This window comes from Pelobates fuscus, chromosome 8 (genome assembly GCF_036172605.1).
Source record: "Pelobates fuscus isolate aPelFus1 chromosome 8, aPelFus1.pri, whole genome shotgun sequence".
Taxonomy (NCBI): domain Eukaryota; kingdom Metazoa; phylum Chordata; class Amphibia; order Anura; family Pelobatidae; genus Pelobates; species Pelobates fuscus.
The window spans coordinates 172,237,505-172,263,055 of NC_086324.1; the positions used below are offsets into that span (position 1 = coordinate 172,237,505).

A 25,551-nucleotide genomic window follows, 5' to 3' on the forward strand; every position below is an offset into this window, starting at 1 on the left:
TGAATGGTTTAACCCCAAAGTCGTCAAGCTGTCACCTGATCGCTCTGTCCTGTACTTCCTCTCAATGTCAGAGGCTTTAATCAGGAATAGAAAGTACAGGGGAGAGTGGTGGGTTAAAATGGCCATTAACAGTTAACACTTTCTGGTAAGCTGGCATCCATGACCACCTCACATAATAACCTAATTGCGATGAAGTTATGGTGGCCGGAATTGAATAATTAAAGTTAGTAACCGGCAGAAGCATGCAAATATCTCTCTAGTGAGGCTGCAAATAAATGGGATATTTTATAAGCTGTTCATGAAGGTAAAAAAAGAAACAAATAGCTGAGCCTGGGTAGTGTTTGTTTCATTGATGTGTGTTTTGGAAACTATTGCTGTAGCCTTGGTTTTTGAAGCATTGTTTGTTTGCTTTTTTCCCCATCCCTTCAGCACCGATTCCTGCAGAGGGAGCGTCCTCAAACCGTGATAATGGAGCTTATCCAGCGCACAAAGGATGCAGTGAGGGAGCTGGATAACCTGCAATACCGCAAGATGAAGAAAATCCTCTTCCAAGACACCCAGAATGGACCCAACACGGAGACTACAGAAGAGGAGGAGGTAGCGAGTAGAGTCATGGTGGAAGGCCTGGGTCTGGGATGGCTAGCAGCTTTGGAATGGTCGAGCTTTGAAAGAGATGGCTCTGTATGCTAGTGTATTTCTTTGGGTTACATTTAAGGGTCATAGACTGTAATTTTCTTGTTAGTATTTATGTATTTTTGCAAGATGTAATGCCATAATACAGTTGGCTATTCCAGGTAGAGCTTTCTTCTGCAGCGAAGGTTGGTGGGGTATCTGGAGAATTGCTTGTGATGCAGAGGTGGTTTTTGGGGACGTTGTGTGAGGTGATTGGTTGGGATTAATGGACAGCGTAACTGCAGGTTGTCTTACCATTTACCATATTGAGTAGAAAATTGAGTGGATTATGTGATTCTCAGGAGTCTGAGCAGTTCCTTCATTGCACGGGCACTATAACCAGCATGGAGAGCAGCCAGTCCGTGCCCAGCATGTCCATCAGTGCCAGCAGTCAAAGCAGCTCCGTCAACAGTCTGGCGGATGCCTCTGATGACAGCGGAGAAATGGCTATGATGCAGGAGGGGGAGCACACCGTGACCTCAAACAGCTCTGTAATACACCGCCTGCCAGTAGGTTTATTTGGTGTCTTTGCAGTATCTTTAAACACAGAGCTGAATAGTGTCTGGCTGCTAAAATCCTTTATCTTTCTAGGCACATGAAAATATATATGACGATCCTTACCAGCCAGAGATGGAGGCCCAGCAATCATCCTCTGCAGCTCGTAGACGTGCTTACTGCCGCAATCGGGACCACTTTGCCACTATCCGTACGGCCTCACTGGTAAGCAGTTGCACACTTCACCATCAAAGTTTATATCTCTAGTTTATATCTCTTCCAGTTTATTTGTGTTCAACTGCTTGCTTTTAATTTCTCCGTAACTGTAAGATCGATTTTTGTTTTGGTTCACTGAATAAGTTCCTGTGTCTCTGCCATCAGGTTATTTGCCAATTCTGGATTTTGCACCTCTTGTTATACACCCGCTTTCAAACTATGCTCATGCCTTTCCTTTGTGGTACCGCTTATGCTTTACTTCATCACTGCTTGCTTTACTTCAGGTGACCCGTCAGATTCAGGAACACGAACAGGACTCTGCTCTCCGGGAACAGATGTCAGGATATAAACGCATGCGACGGCAGCACCAGAAGCAGCTGATGGCTCTAGAGAACAAATTGAAATCCGAACTTGATGAGCACCAACAGCGTCTGGACAAAGAGCTGGAGGCCCATAGGAGCAACTTCTCTGCTGAGACAGATAAGCTCTCCAAGAAACACCAGGCCATATTTGAGAAAGAGGTACAGTGTTTCTGTAGGCAGAGGAGTAGGATGTTTTAAATGGTGCCGTAAGTTTGAGGGACTGATGGAGAGATAATATGGATATTACTTTTTAGTATAAGGGGTATGCCCAATGCATTCCTTGAAGGTACACCATTACTGGGCATACTATTAGTATAATATTCATATAGATTTAAAAGGGTGGGATGAAGGTAGATGAACAAAACGATGTATATGATGCCTTTGGTGAGTACAGATAGGTCACACCATATCACGCTTATAACATTCGTCTTCACAATTCTACGTGTGTGTGTGTTTAGTGCAATCATTGCAGTTATCCTGGGTGACCTGTTCTTACCTCCCACAGGCTAAAGCAGCAATGACCGAGGAGAAAAAGTTCCAGCAACATATTTTGGGGCAACAGAAGAAGGAGCTGACTAACCTCCTGGAAAGCCAAAAGCGTCAGTACAAGATCCGCAAGGAGCAGCTTAAAGAGGTGAGCTGCATAGCTGGAGCTGTACCATGCGCCAGTGAATTAGTGGAGGCCATGTGCTTGTTAAAATGCCATTCCCTGTCAGGCCAGCACCGAGCAGTGTTGAGCGAGGAGGTCCTTCCCTGCTCTGGATAACTGTGCAGGGTAAGTTCCCTTGCTTACATTGTTCTTTATTATCTTATCTTAGGAACTGCAGGAGAACCAGAGCACACCAAAACGTGAAAAGCAGGAGTGGCTGCTCCGCCAGAAGGAAAGCATGCAACACTACCAGGCCGAGGAAGAGGCCAATCTGCTCCGCCGGCAGCGCCAATACTTCGAGCTGCAGTGTCGGCAGTACAAGAGGAAGATGCTGCTGGCACGGCACAACCTTGACCAAGATCTCTTGCGAGAGGTAAGGGCTATGTGACTACCAAGGAGATCTTGTGTGTTTGCGTTTTACTGGAAGAAAATCTCTATTTATGTTTCTCCCCCTTTCTTGTCCTGCAGGAGCTGAACAAGAAACAGACACAACGTGATTTAGAATGTGCTATGCTCCTGCGGCAGCATGAATGCACTCAAGAGTTAGAATTCCGCCACTTGCAGCTTTTGCAGCACACACGAAGCGAGTTAATTCGCCTCCAGCACCAGACGGAACTGGGCAACCAGTTGGAGTATAACAAGCGTCGCGAGCAGGAGCTGCGGCAGAAGCACGCCGCAGAGGTTCGACAGCAACCTAAAAGCCTGAAAGTAAGGCCCGGGGAGGATGATGAGGGGGGAGAGGGAGATCGCTTCAGCCTCTGCAGCTCTGAGGATGAAGAGCCAGTGGATTCGGGGATAACCCCAGAACGCACTGAGGCTGATGGCTGCCCAGATTCAGATGTGCCTTACTTTGAGTTGACTTCAGAGTGGGTATCAGAGCCAGCTGCCCCTCCCCGTCTGCCACCATCAGCAGTCTCCTCCTCCCTGCCTAGCCATGCCATTTGTGCTGTGCTCACTCTACTGGCAGCCACACGCCCTTCCTGCCCCTGGTCTTTGTTACCCCTTCTGATGGCCCTACTCACACTTTGGAGGCCTGGGCCCCTTTTGGACTCTGCTTTAATTGCCCTGGAGACTCTGGGGGCCAGTCTACTGTGTGGCTACATCTTTCTGCGCTGGGTGTTGGCTCTAAGCCCCATTTCCTTTCTGTTGGTAACGCAGAGCTCAGGCGCACTGGCTGCACTAGCTCTGAGCTACCGTCTACGGTTATATTATGTGCCAGTTCTGGCTATAGCAGTGGGGGTGTTCACCTCACCAGGAATCTTCCTCTCCCTGTTTCTGTTGGCTGGCTCTCTGGGTAAACAGACAGGCCAATGGTTAAAGGACTGGCCAAAGAGAGGGCGCAAACTGTGGCTCAGAGCGCTACTTCGCTTGCCTCGACCACTTTTTAGAGTCCTGCAGCGCTGTGGGGCTGCTGGCGAAGGTGGTCTGTTTTACCTTTTCCCCAAAACGTACAAGGGTGGGTACCGCAGCCGTATCCCTGTTCTTGCAAGGAACTTTCAGACTGGCAGTGGAAAAACCTTGTGGAATAGCCTAGTGAGGACACCCAAACTACTGACCAAAGCATTAAATGATAGCCTGGCGCAGGGGGTTAGGAGACTGTGTGGCGTTCTGCCTCCTATGGTTCTCCAGTACTTGGAGAGGTTAAAACTGTTAAGGGTGGAAAAACCAAGCCGAATCCCGAAGCTGCAGAGTAGAGCGGAGCGTAGAAGAGAAGAATTGAAGCGGAGGGTGCAGCATGGCCCACTGATAGGCAGGTCAATGATCAGGCAGAGCACTGTAAGGAGATCAAACCCACAAATCCCATGGAGATGAGGCACTTTTTCCAGACTTGTCCCCCTTTCTAAAACCATAAAGTGCCTTAGAAGATAAATTGTCATGTTAGAGCAGCCCTGTAGGCCATGTCACTGGGATGACCTAATGTGATGCATTAATTTTAAGAAAATTTGATGGACCATACCGCTGGTTGATCGAACAAGATACAGTTGTGTTAGAGCAGTCTAATGGACCATACCACTGGGGTGGCCTAATAAGTGACAGTTGCCAGGCCAATCCAGTGGATCATACCACTTTACCTGGGTAGAAGCAATCTGTGGTTTTAACCCAATTTATTGAACCATTACACAGGCGTGGCCTGAAGAGAGACAATATGTTAGGGCAGTTCTATGGATCATACCACTGAGTTGACCTTGAAGGGTTTTTGTTTTGTTTTTTCTGTTTTTCATATTTGGTTTGTGCTGGTCTCAAAGGCAGAGAAGCGGTTAAGGCGTCTTTCTTATCCTAGTAGACAAACATTTCCGAGGTCTAAAACCACGCTAAGAACAGGGCATTACACCGCATGCAACTTCATAAACTGCTGCTTTTGTCTCATGATATACTTTATTGTTCTGTTAACTTGTGTGTCACTGTAATATATCTGTGCTTTCTTTTGGCAGACTGTGTGATTTCAGATGATCTCCGTGGCTGTATCACTTATAGTACAGAGCTATTGTGACTTGGCTCTATTTACTGTGGTGCTGCCACGTCTAACATGGCTTTATTTAATAGAGTATCAAGGGCCCAATCTCTTTGCAAATTCTGTTTTGAGAATAGAACTTGTTAGAATTCCCGTGTCTGCAGTGACACCTTGTGGTTATTGTGAGTTTTGCAGTTCTTGTTCTCAAGCAACAGTGTAGGTGAGCGGGTGGAAGCTTGGTCTGTAATTAAAATCTAACAGACCTGTTTCACAGCAGTGTATCTGTGAGAGAGACCGACCTTGCATACACTAAAGTTTTTCAACTGAGATACTTTATAACTCTGTCCCTCAACTTCTATGATTGTGTTTTTGTTTTGGCTTTTTTTTTTTTAAGGCTGACATGGGAGTGATGGGAGTGGGGGTCTCAGAAAATCACAATGACATAAGTCAATCTTTTCCTCTCTTACATTTCCTGTTACCTTATCAAACAGACCTGACCTCCTACAGGGACTTTAATTCTGTATCTAGTGACACCCAGTGGCTATTCTTTACATTGCAGCTGTTCTGTTGCTTTACAGATTGGAGGTATATTTATAGAGAGATATTTTTATTGCTAGATGGGGGAGGCACATTAACCTCTTCCTATGCCGGAGACCAGCCTATCCTAAACCTCTGCACTCAGGACAAAGACAAAAAACAAAACAAAACACCATTTTTATTTTTTGGTATATCACTTTTTTTTATTTTTAACCAGATTTTTGTGCATATTTTTATTTATTTTCTTCCCTTCCTGCACCTTGTTAAAACGATTACGTAAAAGTAATACCTGCTAACAATTCTGTACTTTATATACATAAAATATATATATTTAATTAACCCTTTTGCTGCTAGAGGGAGAGACACCAAAGGCAGCTAAGGTGTTAAATCTATTTATTTAACATTTCATAAATATGTATATATAATTCTGTCCATATTTTTTGTTCGTTTTTTTTTTTCCCCTCAGTGTAAAGATTCTTTTTTTTTTTTTTTTGTGTCCTCTTTGTGTTTTGTTTTGTTTTTTTGTTGATTTTGTAATAAATGTGTTGCTGGATTTTCAACTCATCGAAGTGTCTTTCATTTCTTTATATTTTATCACCATCTGTCTGGGAATGTGGGCTGGGAAATCACACAAGGCGGTCTCTCGTGAGCAAGGAACTGGTTAATGGTGCAGTGTAACACAGCCAGAGCTGACTGGGAAATTGAGGAGTATGGCTAATGGGGGAGGGGAGCTTGGTATCGTTGGGGACCTATGCCTCCTGCCACGTAACCAGTGCCCTATTGCAAGGTGCTGTGTTACATGTTGTGACTGTACCAAGCATTCTGTTTGCTTGTTAACGGATATGTGTGCACACTGGGTCGTGGTCAAATACTTGGATACAATCGTAGGGAAGTCTTGCCCTAATGCGCGATTACAGGAGAGACTTCTACTAGCATGCAGGGGAGTACAGATAAACATAAATACTAGCAAGGAGTTTGCACATTTAAAGGGTATACATATTCAGGGACACAGAGGTATGTGCACACCTGATGTGTACAGATAGAGGTGTGTGTACAGATAAAGAGGTATATGCACACCTGATATGTACAGATAGAGGTGTGTGTACAGATACAGAGGTATATGCACACCTGATATGTACAGATAGAGGTGTGTGTACAGATACAGAGGTATGTGCACACCTGAGAATGTGTACTGGTAAAGGTGGGTACATACAACTTGGGGTCAGTGGAATGTACAGATAGGGATATACACACACCCTGAGAACAGGGAAAATGTGTACAGAAAGGTAAGCACTCACTAAGGCCAGTGTAATATGTACAGATAGAGGTACACATACAAACAAGGGCTAATCATTTGTACAGATATTGGAGTATGTGCAGATAGACAATACATGGTTTGTAGATGTCCTGGTGTTGTGTAAAGGTAGAAGAGTATACACAAATTGTGTATGTGAGTTTGGTGTAATGTGTTCAAATAGTGTGGTATACATGTGGGACATCTATAATGTTTACTTTGAGTATACACACTGGCAATTGGCTATGTGTACGGGTAAAGGGTTATGTGTACATTGGTTGGTGGTAGTGTATATGGGTAAAGGGTTATGTGTACATGGACTGGTGGTAATGTGTACGGATAAAGGGGCTATGTGTACATTGGTTGGTGGTAGTGTATATGGGTAAAGGGTTGTGTACATGGACTGGTGGTAATGTGTACGGATAAAGGGGCTATGTGTACATGGACTGGTGGTAATGTGTACGGGTAAAGGGGCTATGTGTACATGGACTGGTGGTAATGTGTACGGATAAAGGGGCTATGTGTACATGGACTGGTGGTAATGTGTACGGGTAAAGGGGCTATGTGTACATGGACTGGTGGTAATGTGTACGGGTAAAGGGGCTATGTGTACATGGACTGGTGGTAATGTGTACGGATAAAGGGGCTATGTGTACATGGACTGGTGGTAATGTGTACGGGTAAAGGGGCTATGTGTACATGGACTGGTGGTAATGTGTACGGGTAAAGGGGCTATGTGTACATGGACTGGTGGTAATGTGTACGGATAAAGGGGCTATGTGTTGGCTGATGGTAATTCGTACAGATAAAGGGATACACACACACAGGCCAGTGGTATTGTGGGGCAGGATATACATGTGCACAGTTGGGCTTGTAATGTGTAAATGTGGAGGGGGTTTATGTGTACAGATGGAATTAGTGTGCACACAGGCTGTTATTAAAGTGTACATATTTGATTCACTTTCTTCTTTTTCCTCCCCTCTCAATCCTTTCTCATTCACCTGTTTTGCTTTATGGTTTTGTTTTCTTACCCAACACTTCATCTGCATGGTCCTTTCTGCTGCTTCATCTTGTATTTTTCACCCGCGGCTATCCTTTCTTTCATTTTGTATCTTCTTTCCTTTACCAACGGTTTTCCTTCCTGCGGTTTCATGTCACCTAATCCTCTCTCTTCCCACTTTGATCCCTTCCGATTTGATTTTGCTTCCTCTTCCTTTTTCCTTCCTACCTTCAGTCCAAGGAGCTGCAGATAAAGCGCCAGTTTCAGGACACTTGTAAGATCCAGACGCGACAATATAAGGCTCTGCGCAACCATTTACTGGAGACTACACCCAAGAGTGAGCATAAAAGTATCCTGAAAAGACTGAAGGATGAACAGACTCGCAAGCTGGCGATCCTGGCTGAACAATATGACCACAGTATAAACGAGATGCTGTCCACACAAGCTGTACGTTACCCCTTTTCCCTGTCACAATAACTGACAAGTGGCAGCAACCCACCCTCAAACTTCAGAGTAGGCAATTCTATCATAGTCACGTCTTACACAAATACTAAGCAGTGCTATCTGTTTAATCCCTGCCGCTAATACTACACACCCATAGTAATTCATACCCTGCCGCTAATACTACACACCCATAGTAATCCATCCCCTGCCGCCAATACTACACACCCATAGTAATCCATCCCCTCCCGCCAATACTACACACCCAGAGTAATCCATCCCCTGCCGCCAATACTATGCACCCATAGTAATCCATCCCATGCCGCCAATACTACACACCCATAGTAATCCATCCCCTGCCGCTAATACTACACACCCAGAGTAATCCATCCCCTGCCGCTAATACTACACACCCAGAGTAATCCCTCCCCTGCCGCTAATACTACACAACCATAGTAATCCATCCCCTGCCGCCAATACTACACACCCAGAGTAATCCCTCCCCTGCCGCTAATACTACACACCCATAGTAATTCATACCCTGCCGCTAATACTACACACCCATAGTAATCCATCCCCTGCCGCCAATACTACACACCCATAGTAATCCACCCCCTGCCTCCAATACTACGCACCCATAGTAATCCATCCCCTGCCGCCAATACTACACACCCATAGTAATCCCTCCCCTGCCTCCAATACTACGCACCCATAGTAATCCATCCCCTGCCGCCAATACTACGCACCCATAGTAATCCCTCCCCTGCCGCCAATACTACACACCCATAGTAATCCATCCCCTGCCGCCAATACTACACACCCAGAGTAATCCATCCCCTGCCGCCAATACTACACACCCAGAGTAATCCATCCCCTGCCGCCAATACTACACACCCAGAGTAATCCCTCCCCTGACGCTAATACTACACACCCATAGTAATCCCTCCCCTGCCGCCAATACTACACACCCATAGTAATCCATCCCCTGCCGCCAATACTACGCACCCATAGTAATCCCTCCCCTGCCGCCAATACTACACACCCATAGTAATCCATCCCCTGCTGCCAATACTACACACCCATAGTAATCCATCCCCTGCTGCCAATACTACACACCCATAGTAATCCATCCCCTGCTGCCAATACTACACACCCATAGTAATCCATCCCCTGCCGCCAATACTACACACCCAGAGTAATGTGCATAGTAACGCTGCCTTTGTCGGCTCCATGGGGAAGCAAGCCTTCCACGTGCAATGGCACTAAGAATGGGGCAATAAAGATTTCACAGACTGTCATCAGACTATTTTGTTGTGAGACATGGCTCTTTCACTACATTTGAGAGGTAGTGGCAAGTCGAGCTAGACTATTGGTTAAAAAAGCAAAACATTCAGCCAATCGAAATAGATCTTGAAGGTAAAATGCGGAGTGAGAAGAGAGTGCAGATAAGATTAGACTAATGGTTTATTGTAAAATGCAGATCGCTTGGGATTTAAAAAATAAAATAGGAATAATTTTGTTTTGACACTGCATGTTAAGTGAAATATTTAACCTTGAAAAGTATTTTTATAAAGGGAGCAAACATTGAAGCATTGCTGTTTTTTTGTTTAATGATTGTGAGTGGATTATTAAACTGTATTTTTTAGTGTTACTGCCATTGTGAGTGTTAATATTGTGATATCTCGCCCTTCTATTGCGTTTAGTTGCGTCTGGATGAGACCCAGGAGTCTGAGTACCAAGAGCTGCGGATCCAGCTGCAGAAAGAGCTGGAGCTTCTAAATGCTTATCAGAGTAAGATCAAAATTCACACAGAAGCCCAGCATGAACGTGAGATCAAGGAGTTGGAGCAGCGCGTGTCAATCCGCCGGGCGTTGCTGGAACAAAGGGTGAGTATGCCAGAGCTAATCAGAAACAGGCAATGTGTTGGCATTGTGACGTCCTGTCCTACAGTTTGCTCTGAAGCTGGGCATGGGATTACTTGATCCATAACAATACTAGTCTCAATTGTCCCCACAGATAGAAGAGGAGATGCTGTCCCTGCAGAGCGAACGCTCCGAACGGATTCGGAGCCTCCTAGAGCGACAAGCCCGTGAAATTGAAGCCTTTGACTCAGAGAGCATGCGACTAGGATTCAGCAACATGGCACTGACTGGAATTCCTGCCGAAGCCTTCAACCAGGGTTACCCTGCTCCTCCGCCCGGATGGCCTTCCCGACCTGTTCCTCGCAGTGGCTCACATTGGAGTCATGGGGTGCAGAACACGGGTGCCCCTCAACTCTGGCGACAGCCTACCTTGCTGGCTCCCCCTTCCTCGTCTTGGAGCTTGCACCCACCGGGCTCATCATCCTCCGCCATGCCCTCCTCCTCTTCTTCTTCATCATCTTCTGCCTCCCCATCTTCCTCTTCATCGGGCGGTCGTGCAGGTCTCCTGCTGCTTCGCAATAGCCCACAGCCCCTGCGGAGAGGAGCGTCAGGGGGTCCAGCTGAAGCTGGTTTGAGCCGCAGCACCAGCGTCACCTCCCAACTTTCCAATGGCTCTCATCTGTCCTATTCCTAAGCCACTGCTCCTCCACAGCCAAAGGGAGCTCCTATTAAATGCCAGACATGGGGAGGGGGCCATCTTGCTGTCTGCATACTTTTGATCTCTTGGTCATACCCGCTAATATCCAGACTTTTAGGGTGTTGTCTTCAAACCCCAACCCCTCTTAAACATTTTTTTTTCTCCTCTTTTGTTTTATTGCACCAAAACTGCATTTGACCTTTTGTATGCTGGGGATTCCTTATTGCATTCAAGAGGCTGATGCATTTTCTTTTTTTGTTAATTCTTATTATTCCCTCACCCGTATCCTGCCAACGCTGGGTTATGATCCTTCTGTATATAATTACTTTCCCCTACTCCTCACTAAATTTTTTTGTTATTTGTAAAGATTTTTGGTCTGCTAGAGGATTTAACTCATTTCAATGGCAGCAGTACAATTCAAATGCACTTGCACTTCTGTCCCTTGATTTGGTTAAATACATATAAATATATATTATTTTTTTTTTTATCCCTTTTATTATATGTTAAGTGCTGTATTATTTTAATGATGTTGTCACTGGGTTTTCTTATGGACAGTTGTGAGTCTGTGTGTGTGTGTATTGTGAGTGTGTGAGGCTGGGAGAATGAACTAAAATTTCCCTTTTTTTTTTTTTTTAAATAGATAAGAAAAAAATAAAAAAAAATATATGACAAACTATTAAGGAATGTATTAAAAAAAAATTCAAACTACTCAATATCCCCTTGGGGGACATCCAGGGGCCGTGGGCCAACATTTTTTTATTTTTTTTTCTTATTTTTGAAAAAGAGGTAAATTGGACATTGTTCAGTTTGCTGCAGACCCGTGGAGATCAGAGACTTTACAGTACTTGGAAAATGTTGGATATTAAAGGATTAAACTGGATTACAGATGTGTTATTTTTATTTAGATGCTGCTGGCGGTGCTAACATATTTTGCAGAATTGTACAACAACCATGTGAACCCCTCTCCATTTGAATGTTTTGCCTGTCTGTCTGTAAATAGTGGTCTGTGGAAGATCATAGCCTCTGTACAGGCAGAGCCTCTAAGAAAGTGACAGTAAATCCGTGACTGGCGTGTCACTCTGGTTACAGTTTACCTATGGATCAGGAAGACTTGAGTACATTTAGAACGAAGGTCACATCACCAGCTATCCTGTAATGGCTCAGGCTGATGATCACCGATGGCTTTAAGTGAAGTTCCAAATGTTGCTTAAGTTTTTTAGGGTTCCTTTCCTGGTTTCCATCGGGCTGTGTTGGGCATACCGTGCGGTTTCTGGGGTTCATCGGGCTGTGTTGGGCATACCGTGGTGTGCATGGTGTTAGTTGGGTTATATTGTGCAGTGTCTGGGGTTCATCAGGCTGTGTGGGGCATAGCGTGCAGTGTCTGGGGTTCATCAGGCTGTGTGGGGCATAGCGTGCAGTGTCTGGGGTTCATCAGGCTGTGTGGGGCATAGCGTGCAGTGTCTGGGGTTCATCAGGCTGTGTGGGGCATAGCGTGCAGTGTCTGGGGTTCATCAGGCTGTGTGGGGCATAGCGTGCAGTGTCTGGGGTTCATCAGGCTGTGTGGGGCATAGCGTGCAGTGTCTGGGGTTCATCAGGCTGTGTGGGGCATAGCGTGCAGTGTCTGGGGTTCATCAGGCTGTGTGGGGCATAGCGTGCAGTGTCTGGGGTTCATCAGGCTGTGTGGGGCATAGCGTGCAGTGTCTGGGGTTCATCAGGCTGTGTGGGGCATAGCGTGCAGTGTCTGGGGTTCATCAGGCTGTGTGGGGCATAGCGTGCAGTGTCTGGGGTTCATCAGGCTGTGTGGGGCATAGCGTGCAGTGTCTGGGGTTCATCAGGCTGTGTGGGGCATAGCGTGCAGTGTCTGGGGTTCATCAGGCTGTGTGGGGCATAGCGTGCAGTGTCTGGGGTTCATCAGGCTGTGTGGGGCATAGCGTGCAGTGTCTGGGGTTCATCAGGCTGTGTGGGGCATACCGTGCTGTGCCAGGTGTCCATCACAATGGTCAGATCCTAGGTGGCTGCACCTGGCGTCTGTTTCACTCCACCGGTCATGGAGTGACACGCCTGGCACCAATTTGAGCTGCGCATGTCAATGGTGGCCAGCCTTGGGGCCCCTAGTTATTGGCAGACCAAAAAAATTCCCTAATCACTGCTATTCATAGTGACTGGTACAGGCTTCTTGTGTCCTAGCAACCACTGTCTCCATGGAAACCAGGTCTCAAATTTATATATCCCTGCCTGCGCCCAAGCTTTCCGGTAGCGTGTAATGTCTAATGCAGCTTGTAGACAATGGATTATTAAAACGCCCGGGAAAAGTTTAACTCGTCAGCATTTACGGAGTATACTATTTTATAATCTGCCCTGTTAGCTAGAGAAATGGCAGCTTGTGTTCTAATCTGCGATTAGGTTTAGATTTTGTGGTCTATTTACTTCCAGCTATACATAAAGAGCCATTTCTAGGGTCACAGGATTAAATTCAAAGTACAAAATCAACCCATTTGGAAATAGCCAACATCCCAAGAAAACGGAAGCTGAGGTCGACAGAAGTAGGAGCAGCTTAGTGAAGGAAGTGGAGACGTGACCTGTGAGGCAGAGATTTTGTCACAGCCCTGTAAGAAGAGGGCCAGCAGGGTACATTCAGTAGAGGAGTCATGTAAGGCAGCACAGGTAATGGGTTACATGTGTAGCGGTAACAGGAAGCCGGTGGATGTATAGAGAGAAAACTAAACCAGAGGGTGTTGTGGAGGATACCGATTGTAACTACATGTCATGGTCACTTTTTATTTAATAAAAGCTCCCTTGCTTTCTGAGAAGGCATAGACATGGCATTATATGCAAATTACCTTTCTGGCCTCTGGTACAACGATAACATCCCACTGCGTATAATTTACTTGCCACTTTGAATAAAACACTGTCATGGTAGGTGCGAGCCAGTCCCTTTTTATTGCACAGCAGATTGCCTCTGTACAATGGGAAGCAACCAACAGGGGCCGCGCTGCACACACAATGTAGCATTCCTCCACAACAACAAAAAATGAAACCGTCTTCAAAATACATGCAAGTGAATGTAGAGTCATCTGCCCACCAGCAAAGGGCATTAGTGTTCGCTTCAACGCAGTCTTTTGCATCATTAACCTCCCTGGCGGTCTGATTATGTCAGTGTTTTTAATGTTAAAGCAGTACATTGTTTTCACAATGTATTGTGTGTATTTTTTTATTTTTGTACACCAGGGGCTCCTAGGAACAAGGTTAGTGATACTAGAGTGTAAGCCAGAGCGTGGCTCGGGTTACCGCTTTTGGTACTGAAAATTAACCCCGAGCCACGCTCTGGATTACCGCCAGGGAGGTTAACAGCAGCCATCTTGGACGTGCTATCTGTGAATTTCCAGTCTGTATACTTTGACTTATGGATTTTCTGACCTAGGTTGTAGTTTAGAGTATATCTACATGAAAGTGGGCATTGTCTAAGAGTAACTTTAAAGGTGGATTTGTCAGAAATTGGTGGAAAATTAGGGATGCTAGGAAGGAAAAGGACCTAGCTCAATATATGGGCACTGACTGTACCAAAAAGATACCCTTTAAATCACTCTCACGTGCCAAACTGCACTCTAAATCACTCACATGCCCTACTGGTTACTGCACACTCTAAATCACTCTCGCGTGACAAACTGCACTTTAAATTACTCCAACTACCTCACATGCCAAACCGCACTCTAAATCACAGACCCCAAAAAGACTACTTTAGATCTAAGGCCCCCATACAAAGATAAGATACATTGATGGCTATAATGTGTAGTATATAAGGTAGATCTACATTTATGGTTGCCCCATCATGGGGATAAGTGTGTATTATTAAAGGGTTGATGGGACATTAGTCGCCAGAACGACCGCTTATTGTATTTGTTCTGGTGAGTATATCCTGTCCCTGCAGGCTTTTTGCTGTAACCACTGTCAATGTTTACAGTGCTCCCCAGGGACATCTCTAGTAGCAGTCACACAGACGGCCACTAGAGGTGCTTCCTCGAGCAGTGCTGCACACTGTTGGTTAGCGTTTCCATGCAGAGCGCGAAAGCTTTACCCATAGATATGCATTGACTGAAAGAAGAGATGCTGTTGGGCCAGGGTGGTGTTTGGCTTTGCCCCCCGACATGCCTACTTGGCTGAGTTGATCAGAATTGACCATCTCTGCCAATCCAATGCTGTCCTATGGAAAAGCATTGTGATTGGCTGAGTGGGTAGATTATCTACCCTCTGAGCAATCAATCAGGAAAGCACAATATCAAATCGAGCTAACTCTCTGCTCTTAGTGTGAACTGCAGTGATTTGTAAAGTCCGCATCGCTATAAAATGCCTTCGCAAGCAGTTAATCAGGCAGACAAAAAAAAACATTTCTGAATAGGATAATAGTAAGTTCCAAGCGATGGGCCGTGTACACAATGAGTGCGGCCCTGCCATCAGTTTACAGAGCAACTGCACTCATTCTAAGTGATGACTGGGATCGTCCCGCGCGATGGCTGGAATACTCCTGTGTGACGGCTGGGATCGACCAACGCGATGCTCGGAATACTACTGTGTGACGGCTGGGATCGTCCCGCGCGATGCTCGGAATACTCCGGTGTGACGGCTGGGATCGTCCCGCGCGATGCTCGGAATACTCTGGTGTGACGGCTGGGATCGTCCCGCGCGATGCTCGGAATACTCCGGTGTGACGGCTGGGATCGTCCCGCGCGATGCTCGGAATACTCCGGTGTGACGGCTGGGGTCTTCCTGCGCGATGCTCGGAATCTTCACGTGTGACGGCTGGGATCGTCCCGCGCGATGCTCGAAATCTTCACGTGTGACGGCTGGGATCGGCCCGCGCGATGCTCGGAATACTCCGGTGTGACGGCTGGGATCGGCCCGCGCGATGCTCGGAATACTCCGGTGTGACGGCTGGGATTGGCCCGCGCGATGCTCAGAATACTCCGGTGTGATGGCTGTGATCGTCCCGCGCGATGCTCGGAATACTCCGGTGTGACGGCTAAGAACGTCCCGCGCGATGCTCGGAATACTCCGGTGTGACGGCTAAGAACGTCCCGCGCGATGCTCGGAATACTCCGGTGTGACGGCTAAGAACGTCCCGCGCGATGCTCGGAATACTCCGGTGTGACGGCTGGGATCGTCCCGCGCGATGCTCAGAATACTCCGGTGTGACGGCTGTGATCGTCCCGCGCGATGGCTGGAATACTCCTGTGTGACGGCTGGGATCGACCCACGCGATGCTCGGAATACTCCTGTGTGACGGCTGGGATCGACCCACGCGATGCTCGGAATACTCCGGAGTGACGGCTGGGATCGTCCCGCGCGATGCTCGGAATACTCCGGAGTGACGGCTGGGATCGTCCCGCGCGATGCTCGGAATACTCCGGTGTGACGGCTGGGGTCGTCCTGCGCGATGCTCGAAATCTTCACGTGTGACGGCTGGGATCGTCCCGCGCGATGTTCGGAATCTTCACGTGTGACGGCTGGGATCGTCCCGCGCGATGTTCGGAATCTTCACGTGTGACGGCTGGGATCGTCCCGCGCGATGCTCGGAATCTTCACGTGTGACGGCTGGGATCGCTCAGAGTTTCTGCCTGCTGTGGGACGCCCACTAAACACAGCACTGAGATAACTGTAAAGGTATATTATTTTTATTTGGTGTTTTACTTTTCCCCCCCCATACATTAAATAATCAGTTAATTGATAATAATAATTGGTTTTACCCCATGGTTTCCAGATGATGGATTTGCTTCGATAAAATAAACAAATGTTGGAGGACCAAACCGAAACATCCAGCAGGAGGAGCCAAAACCTCCCACTCAGTCTCAGTCAGGGCACTCTATGATCTTCCTCTGACAGGAGACGCTCTATCTGCCTTCTCCATTCAATGTCTATGGTACTACAGCCGCAGGAAACGCTCTGACCCGTGCTTCCGGGATGTACCAAGATTGGGGAGGGGGGGCGGAAATACCAAGGTAAAACCAGGAGGGGGGCCGGATGTACCAAGTTCCAGGCAGGAGGGGGGGCCGGAAGTACCAAGCTGCGATACGCTGAATGCCCCTCTCCAAGTCCAGGGTTCGGGAAGACTCTGAGTCAGATCGGTGACGTCAAGGATAGAGCTGTGACGTCAGAGCCTCGCCTGTCAAGATGGCGGAGAATATCTTTGTGTTCGTGCCCAACCTGATTGGTGAGGGAGGGGAGGGCTGTTAGAGTGCGAGCTCTGTGGGCTCAGATTCCCTGATGGCAATTCCAGCACATTCTCTAAACTCAGGAAATAGTAAACACCATCACCACTGCAGGCCCAAACACCATCATCACTGCAGGCCCAAACACCATCACCACTGCAGCCCCAAACACCATCACCACTGCAGCTCCAAACACCATCACCACTGCAGCCCCAAACACCATCATCACTGCAGGCCCAAACACCATCACCACTGCAGGCCCAAACACCATCACCACTGCAGGCCCAAACACCATCACCACTGCAGGCCCAAACACCATCACCACTGCAGCCCCAAACACCATCATCACTGCAGCCCCAAACACCATCATCACTGCAGGTCAGCCCTATTCAAACACCATCACCACTGCAGGTCAGCCCTATCCAAACACCATCATCACTGCAGGTCAGCCCTATCCAAACACCATCACCACTGCAGGCCCAAACACCATCATCACTGCAGGTCAGCCCCAAACACCATCACCACTGCACCACTGCACCTCCAAACACTGCACCTCCAAACACCATCACCACTGCAGGCCCAAACACCATCATCACTGCTGGTCCAAACACCATCACCACTGCAGGTCAGCCCCAAACACCATCACCACTGCAGGCCCAAACACCATCACCACTGCAGGCCCAAACACCATCATCACTGCTGGTCCAAACACCATCACCACTGCAGGTCAGCCCTGTCCTCAGTCTGCATGTCTGTGTATTGAAATAACACTCCAAGCACCATAATCACTGCAGGATTCTGTAGTGATTATTGTGCGCCCCATTGTAAGTAGTCAGACCATTTTTACTTATTACCCGCTGTCTGCCAGGCGCCGCTCCCCATCTCCACTACATCAGTCACAGAGGAAACTCGGACACTTCAGCCTGCGAGCTAGCCCTGCAACGCAGAGCTCCGATCAATCATTTCTGGCTGAAGTAGTGGACGCTGGCAGCAATGCCAAGCGGACCCAAGGTAAAACGTTGAACTGTTCTAAAACAGTTTGGTTATTATTATTATTATATATGGGGGGGAGTGCAGCACCATAACCACTACAGTGTGCTGAAGTGATTATGGTGTCTGGAGTGATCCTTGTTGATTACATTTTTGTTTTTTATTGTGTAATTTTCTTGGCTTGTAAAGCAGCTTGTGGTAACAGTGGGATGTGGAATTACTGTATATCTCATAAAGGGTTTTATTGCCACCAGCCACATAAGGGCTCATTCACTAAAACGGAATGTTAAAATCAAAATGGCCAGGATACCCAGCCTGCTCTCTGACTCGGTGAGTGCCAGACTGCAGTGAAGTAATTTCTGTGGTCTGCACCTGCCGGAGGTACACACACACTCCTAAACCATACAACTAGGGACCATAGCCACTCGTACTGCGTAAAGCTAAATAGAGCACTCACACAAAAACATCACACACGTAGTGATAGCATACATCATGCAGCCAACGCACAACAAACACATACACATACATCACACAGCCAGTATGCGTACACAGCCAGTACGCAACACACATACATCACACAGCCAGCGCACAACACACACATACATCACACAGCCAGCGCACAACACACACATACATCACACAGCCAGCGCACAACACACACATGCATCACACAGCCAGGGCACAACACACATACACATTACACAGCCAGTACACAACATACATACATCACACAGCCAGTACGCAACACACACATACATCACACAGCCAGCGCACAACACACATACATCACACAGCCAGTATGCAACACACACATACATCACACAGCCAGCGCACAACACACATACATCACACAGCCAGTATGCAACACACAAGGCATGTGCTTATTGTACACAATGGACGTTTCGTATCAGAACTCGTTTTATCCTAGCAGTGCGCCTTTATAATTGTATTTTGTTAATTCTGACCTGCATTGTTTCCATCTCTTCAATACAAACTCAAGTCGATCAGGCTTTTTACTAACAGGACAATTGCCAGGAATTAAGTGTGAAGTTTAACATTTATGCCAAAATAGCTGAATTAGAAAAACTCTCCAAGTTAATTCTTTGTTTTTTTTTTTGTTTTTTATTTCGTTCTCTTTGAATTCCTGTCAATTCTCCATTTACTGAATAACTCTGTGTGTTTATATCCTTCACCTCTCTTGGATTTTCTTACTGTTTCTTTAAATTTGTTTTGGTTCTGTCTGGTTTTACCCCAGGTTATGCGCGGATCCTTTTTGCATTCATCGCTTTTTATTTCATGCCCGATTCCCCTCTCGTGGCCTCTACATTTTACCTTCTCAGTGGCTTGCTGGATGCTTTCGATGGATATGCTGCCCGAGCCCTCAACCAGGGTAAGAAAAAACCTGAAACATGTAAAAGAAGATGGCTGCCTTGTAGAATAGTAGTTTGCTTGTACCAATGACCGGCTGTCACAAAGCCATTGGAACAGTGAGAGATAGAGAGAGAGTCGTGGCGAGGTGATGGGAGTGAGATTAACATTACTAGTCAGATTGAGAATGAATGAAATATAAACGTTACCGGATCGCTGAGTGTCTTTACAAACATAGTCCAGAAATGTTACCCATTCCTGACCCAGAACAAAGACGAGAGTTCTAGTCTCTACACTCACCCTCCTGCAGGTACCAAGTTCGGAGCGATGTTGGACATGCTGACTGATCGCTGTGCCACCATGTGTCTGCTGGTTAACCTGTCCCTCCTGTATCCATCGTACACTGTACTATTCCAGCTCAGTATGAGCCTGGACATTTCCAGCCACTGGCTGCATCTTCACAGGTACCCCATTGCCCCCCAACCAAGCGTGTCTGTCGCATTCTCTGATTAGAATGTCATGTGGAGCATTGTGTTCTTTATAATGATCAGCTTTCCCTTTTATCCCACCAGCTCCATCCTAAAAGGCAGTGACAGTCACAAGACCATCGACCTGTCCGGCAACCCTATTCTTCGTCTGTATTACACCTCCAGGGTGAGTGTCCTGCGTATTTCTATTTCTTTAACATCTTGTCGTGTATTCCAATCTTTTTTTTTCTTTTTCACTCAGCCTGTCCTGTTCCTGATGTGTGCTGGCAATGAGCTGTTTTACTGTATGCTGTACTTACTGCACTTTACCGAGGGACCCGCAGGTTGGTATGAGATATGGGGTGATTATTCTAATGATCTTCAGCCACTGCAGAACTGCAACTCTGCTACCCCTGGTCTGCAGAGAGAGGACGATTGTACAGCTCTTTGAAACATTTATTTTCCATAAACGGATATGAAAAGTCCAGTAATGACACTGCGTGGGAGAACAAGTGTGTAGCAATGCTGCAGAGGATCATGGGAGAATAATGTTATTGCAATGCTGCAGAGGATCATGGGAGAATAATGTTATTGCAATGCTGCAGAATTTTATGGGAGAACAATCTTATTGCAATGCTGCAGAGGATTATGGGAGAATAATGTTATTGCAATGCTGCAGAGGAGGATGGGGGGAATTATGTTATAGCAATGCTGCAGAGCATCATGGGACATGCATGATTCTAAAATGGAGTGCATTCCCAGTAAGGGGCTCCCAGTGAGCTCTAGGGGTGTTAGATCAGCAGGGCTGGATTGTAACCAAATCTACACAACACCTTAGTGACAAACTGTAAAACTGTGAAATTGCCGGTTTTAGGAAGAAATTGCTTTGTAGAAGAATTTTTGAAATTCGGCTATTTTGGGCCAAAATGGTTCATTCTCTGTAGTTTTCGGCTAAGTGTATAAACCTCTGTCTCTTTCTTCATTTTTAAACCTCTCTCTCTCTTCTTCTCACTTAGTCATCCTGGGGCCTCTCGGGATTGTCGGCATCTTCCGGTTAATCCTCTGGATATCCATCCCGGTATCCATGGTTAAATCTCTCATCAGTCTCCTCCACCTGGTAACCGCCTCCTGTAACATGGCTTCCCTTGACTGTGCTGAGCGCTCCAAGAAGAAGTGAAACCTGGTTTGAGACTGCAGCTTCCAAGCCAGACCGATTAAATCCTAAAGTATCCCATGTTCTGCTGCTAAGTGTTAATTCTGTGTATTCCGAGCAGTATATCTGGTTATCGCCACTGCCCAGGAGCTGGTCAGCCGCGCCACCTGGTAGTGAGAAATAAAACCACCTGTTGGGGCTGGGTGGTATATTGGGGGTTAATGCTTGGTTATAATTTATTATCAGGCTGGTATAGAAGCTTTTGGGGCAAAAGGGGTTAAATATCTTTACTGTGACTGTACCCTCCGTGTGGAAACAAGGGATATGTCCTTCTATAATGCAATACATCACAGAGCAGATCGATATCCATGTACATCCCCAGTATCGATGGAAATGACCGATGTCTGGGTAGCACTGAATTCACGTTTCTGGAAACAAACTTTTAAGATAAAATCTGGGTTTGTTTTTGGTTTTCTTCTTTCAATATCACTGAATTTAATTGTTATTTATGTAATTTGTGTAGGTGTTTTAAGTCTCCATTTTTGTATTGTAATCTTGATGTAGTTCGTTCATTACGTGGGGACCAATTTATGTTGTTGTTGTTATAAACTTTATTTACAGAAAACCTCTATGTCCTGCTGTGTACCCAGAATCCTTTGCCACTGCATTGATGTAGGTGTTGGCAGCCACTGTATGTTTAACCCCTTAAGGACCAAACTTCTGGAATAAAAGGGAATCATGACATGTCACACATGTCATGTGTCCTTAAGGGGTTAAGGGTGAGCAAGAAAGGGCCGATAGCAGCTATGTGTTTTATTATTTCCCAAAAGCAGGTTGGAATTTTACCTTTATCTACAGTAGCTCCTGTTCTAATTTTCAGGGAGAAAAGTGATTGACAGCAAGAGGACCAGAATTGGCTGCGATACCTCAGCCGCTTCCTGTCCCTGCAGACATTGCTGTAGGAGGAGATCCTGGGGGTCTTGCTCCAATTCAAGGGTCATTTCAAGAGATTTTTTCCTTTTTAATATAAAAAACACAATATATATATATATATAATTTTTTTCCCAATTAATTATCTTCATAAAAGCATTAAAAACATGCGGGACAACTACTAGCGGAAGCTACTTTAACTGAAATAAAAACACAATTTGTGTAAAAGATACTCGAGGGGGGGTGTTATTTATCAAACTGTGAATTGAAACCTAGATGACAAACTTTAGAGCTGATTTAGAAGAAAACCAAAATCACTTAAAACGTTGCTGTAATTCAGAATAATCCCCTAGTTTCCCTGCTGCTGTGTACACAGAACATTGTGTTAGGGATATCCGAGAGCTGTGTTAACCCACACACGGTCACATTTTCAGCCTCTGAATGTGGTTGTCCTATCAGTTCTTTCTTATTTTTTCTAGAATTCAAATAAATCAGGGATAGCGTAACTAATAGCACAAACAGCTGCAGAAGTGTTAACTTATTACCACTATATGGTCCATCAGACCTGTTTAAAATCCACATTGGGCATTTAACGGTTAAGACAAACGGCATAATAGGTTCTATGGTAAATCATGTACATGAATGGTTTTATTCACTGTATCACTCGCTTCCTCTGTGTTTCCCATATTTATGATAAAATGTAATAAATATCCAATGATATCCAAGGCGCGTGTTATCTGTGATTGTGTGTGTGTGTGTGTGTGTCTACATACAGCGTTCTAAAACTTGCTTTGGAAACCTCGTTTTGCACCGTGTTAAAATTCACCCTTAGATTTTGTAAACGACAAGTTCATCTACTGGATATCATTTTTTTATTTTTTATTATTTTTTTTTTGTCGTGCAAAGGATACACACGCTTGGGGTACCCCAAAGGCAATCCACATGCTTTTGTGTAACATTTTCAACAATCCGGGGTATGTTAGTACTTTTTTCTGGTTAGTCTGCATTTGTACTAGTTTAGTCACGAGTTAGCGTTGGTAAATATAAACGAGGTCTGTGTAAGTCAGGCTAAATAGAGAGAGCAACACTATACATGGGACTGCATAGACATCTGCACTAATCAACATTGAGTAGCATGCTGGCTAATTGGCATAAGTGTAGTAAAAAAGCTAAACTGTGGGTCTAGGCAGGTAATATGAGGGTGTAGAAGTGTAGAGAGAGATGCCCAAGTTTGCCTAATGGCTGTCTAAGCTTATAATCATAGAAAAGCAGTGCAATACTGGATATCATTTTTGTTTTAGTTTTTTTTTAATCTCAATTTAAGCCATACAGCCAGAGTTGAATGAAAAATGTCCTACTCTACACTTTTCTGCTAAAATTAACTCTATGAGACACACAGGGCTATTCAGTAAAGTCTGCAAGGTTTTCCATTGGCTACTTTGACCTGGTTTGAAATTAACTTTGAATTCCCCAAAGGTGATACTTAATGACCCATGTGTGTTAAGTGAATACGTTCATTAGATCAGGAATTACGGGGGCTGATGGCTGTACCAGGTGAATACAGGGGCACCCATTAGATGCCAGCTTCCCCACACTAATATAGATAGAGAGTGTGTATCAAAAACCACATAGGGAGTGATAGTCCCAAAAACAAGTGTAATGGTGATAGATCCATTCTGTGAAGCGCCTACTCACTATCGTTTACCTTATATTCCCACACTAATGGTTCTATGGAACTCACAGGGAAAAGACTGTCACATAGCAGGAATTGGGGAGGAGATGCTCAGGTTTACAGCAGTAAATAAAAAATGATAAAAATTTTCCAGAATATAAACTGCTAGATGTATGATATCGCCATAGAACCTTCGATTGTCTTGCGAGTGCAGGTACTGAGTTCTAATAATCGCGATAGAAAGTGCTCGTTTGCCAATTATCAAATTCCTCTCCTAAAACAATGAAAGATGTTGATATTAAAAGGATCAGATCTTACTGGAGAGGGATAAGACCCTGTTATAGCAGTAGCAGACTGTGTGCTGAGAGGTGAAATACCGCCTTGCACAGGTAAGGGGCAGTATAACCTGTTAGTATTATTATAGCCTCAAGGCTTTGATAAACTGCGTCCGGCAGCAACAGAAAATGGCGTCTGCGTTCCTGCCCATTACAAACATGGCTGCAGTAACGGCATCGCTTGCCCAAATCAGGGCGGTGTAGTGCTGGTGACATCACAAGGGTTTCTGAGTAGTGACATTAAAATTACATTTAAATCATTTTTACCATAATTTTTTAATGTTTTTTTTTTTTTATTTATTTTTCTTTTGTCTCAAACAATGCCGGTCCTGACAGATCGATAGATATTATAGAGATACACACACGATTTAAAGCTGGATCAAACACCAAGAAAGGCATTGCTCCCCCCTCCCATTTATCCCAAACAGCTGTGATTACACAAACCCACCCACAGTGGGCGCTACCTTGTAAACAATAAGAAACGTCCAGGGAAACGGTCAACTTCCTGGATTTTTTATATTCTGTATTAAATTTGTTTGTGATGTATTGAAAATAAAATGTAGAATTTCCCAGATACTGTAACTGGCTGCTTCCATCTCGGCTCCCTCTCAGTCGCTCTGATAAATGCTGCTCTCCTCTGTCATTGGACAAAGAAGGAAACATTTTGCATTGTGTGCCTTGGCGGTGCCAGGACTGACCTACATGATGATGTCACTTCTAAAACTTTGCTATACATTTTAAAAGAAAATGGAGTCTTTCAGAAGAAAAAAAAGATATGTGCGCCCATTATTGGTAATCCTTAATGTTGTATTCCATTACCAGTAAAGTAACCGTTTTGCTTTAAGAGCTTGGTTTTCTTTTCCACAGACTTTTCCTTCACAGCGGAGGATATTCCTCTATGTAAAACCGCCAGGCCGCAGGACGGTCAATATTATTAATCCAAGGGAACGCTCTGAATGATTTCCCTCCTGCAGGATATGATTCCCAAGTACTACACGGACAGCAAGCACTTTCTATGAGTTGGCCATTGGCACATACAAGAATAAAGTGTCCAAGGAAATGTGAGGGATCGGAAAGCTAAAACAGTTACAGAAATAAAAGAAGTTTAAAGGGGACTAAGTAGTTTGTTTTGCTTAAGTGTTTTGGTGTCAAGAGCGTTTCCTGTTTTTATTTCAATTAAACAAATCGGTCCTGTTACTTCCTGGTTTGTTTAGCTCAGCGGAACTAAACTCAAGAGGCAGCAATTACCCAGAGCAGCTGCATTGGGAGTCTGTGATTGGACAGCCACAGAAAGTCTGGGCGGGGTTAGAAAGGGAGGGCTTGCAAAGGCTTCTGACAAGAGAACAGCAACTATTGCAAGCCAAGATTTTCTATACCCACAAATAAAACATGCAAAACAAAAATCACATACCTGTTACATTGCTTGTTTTCCCCAAGTGTTCCTTTAAGAAGATAAAGGCTAAATATGTCTGGTATATCGTTGTGAATAATAAAATCCATTGCTGGTGTTAGAAATGAGATTATTTATATTCACATAAAGCCAATTTCGATTTCTGGGGTCCTATAGACCAGTGGTTCCCAACCCAGTCCAGGGTTTTAGACACAACAGAGTAATCCTTAAATCCTGGATGTTTAGGGGGTACTTGAGGACTGGGTTGGGAACCCCTGCTATAGACTGATGAAATAACGATTAGATGTAATAACAGGTTGCTTCATTTATTAATTAATGGTTTATTAGTATCCACTCATTATAACT

General features: G+C 45.3%; 3 protein-coding genes across 4 annotated transcripts in view; 2 read left to right on the forward strand and 1 right to left on the reverse strand.

Annotated features, from left to right (window-relative positions):
• Nucleotides 1-11,557, forward strand: part of TAOK2 (TAO kinase 2) — a 31,036-nt gene extending 19,479 nt beyond the window's left edge. Inside the window, exons 11-20 of one of the 2 annotated variants that reach the window (XM_063430828.1) lie at nt 430-597; nt 975-1,181; nt 1,264-1,392; nt 1,668-1,904; nt 2,251-2,379; nt 2,564-2,767; nt 2,863-3,102; nt 7,912-8,124; nt 9,822-10,004; nt 10,135-11,557. In XM_063430828.1, coding sequence (XP_063286898.1) covers nt 430-597; nt 975-1,181; nt 1,264-1,392; nt 1,668-1,904; nt 2,251-2,379; nt 2,564-2,767; nt 2,863-3,102; nt 7,912-8,124; nt 9,822-10,004; nt 10,135-10,674 — 2,250 coding nt within the window. In that variant the 3' untranslated portion in view covers nt 10,675-11,557. Of the gene's footprint in view, nt 1-429; nt 598-974; nt 1,182-1,263; nt 1,393-1,667; nt 1,905-2,250; nt 2,380-2,563; nt 2,768-2,862; nt 5,944-7,911; nt 8,125-9,821; nt 10,005-10,134 lie in introns of those variants that run through there. The other variant, XM_063430827.1, reaches the window with a different exon arrangement.
• The window catches only part of LOC134572045 (nucleoside diphosphate kinase A), a 151,494-nt gene that overhangs the window by 82,319 nt on the left and 43,624 nt on the right, over nt 1-25,551 (reverse strand). The gene's annotated exons all lie outside the window — the stretch shown is intronic.
• On the forward strand, nt 16,697-22,513 carry CDIPT (CDP-diacylglycerol--inositol 3-phosphatidyltransferase). Its single transcript, XM_063430829.1, has 6 exons — nt 16,697-16,882; nt 19,126-19,260; nt 19,549-19,702; nt 19,811-19,892; nt 19,968-20,049; nt 20,722-22,513. Exons 1-6 carry the CDS (start codon nt 16,843-16,845, stop codon nt 20,880-20,882), a joined length of 654 nt encoding a protein of 217 aa, XP_063286899.1. The 5' UTR covers nt 16,697-16,842; the 3' UTR covers nt 20,883-22,513.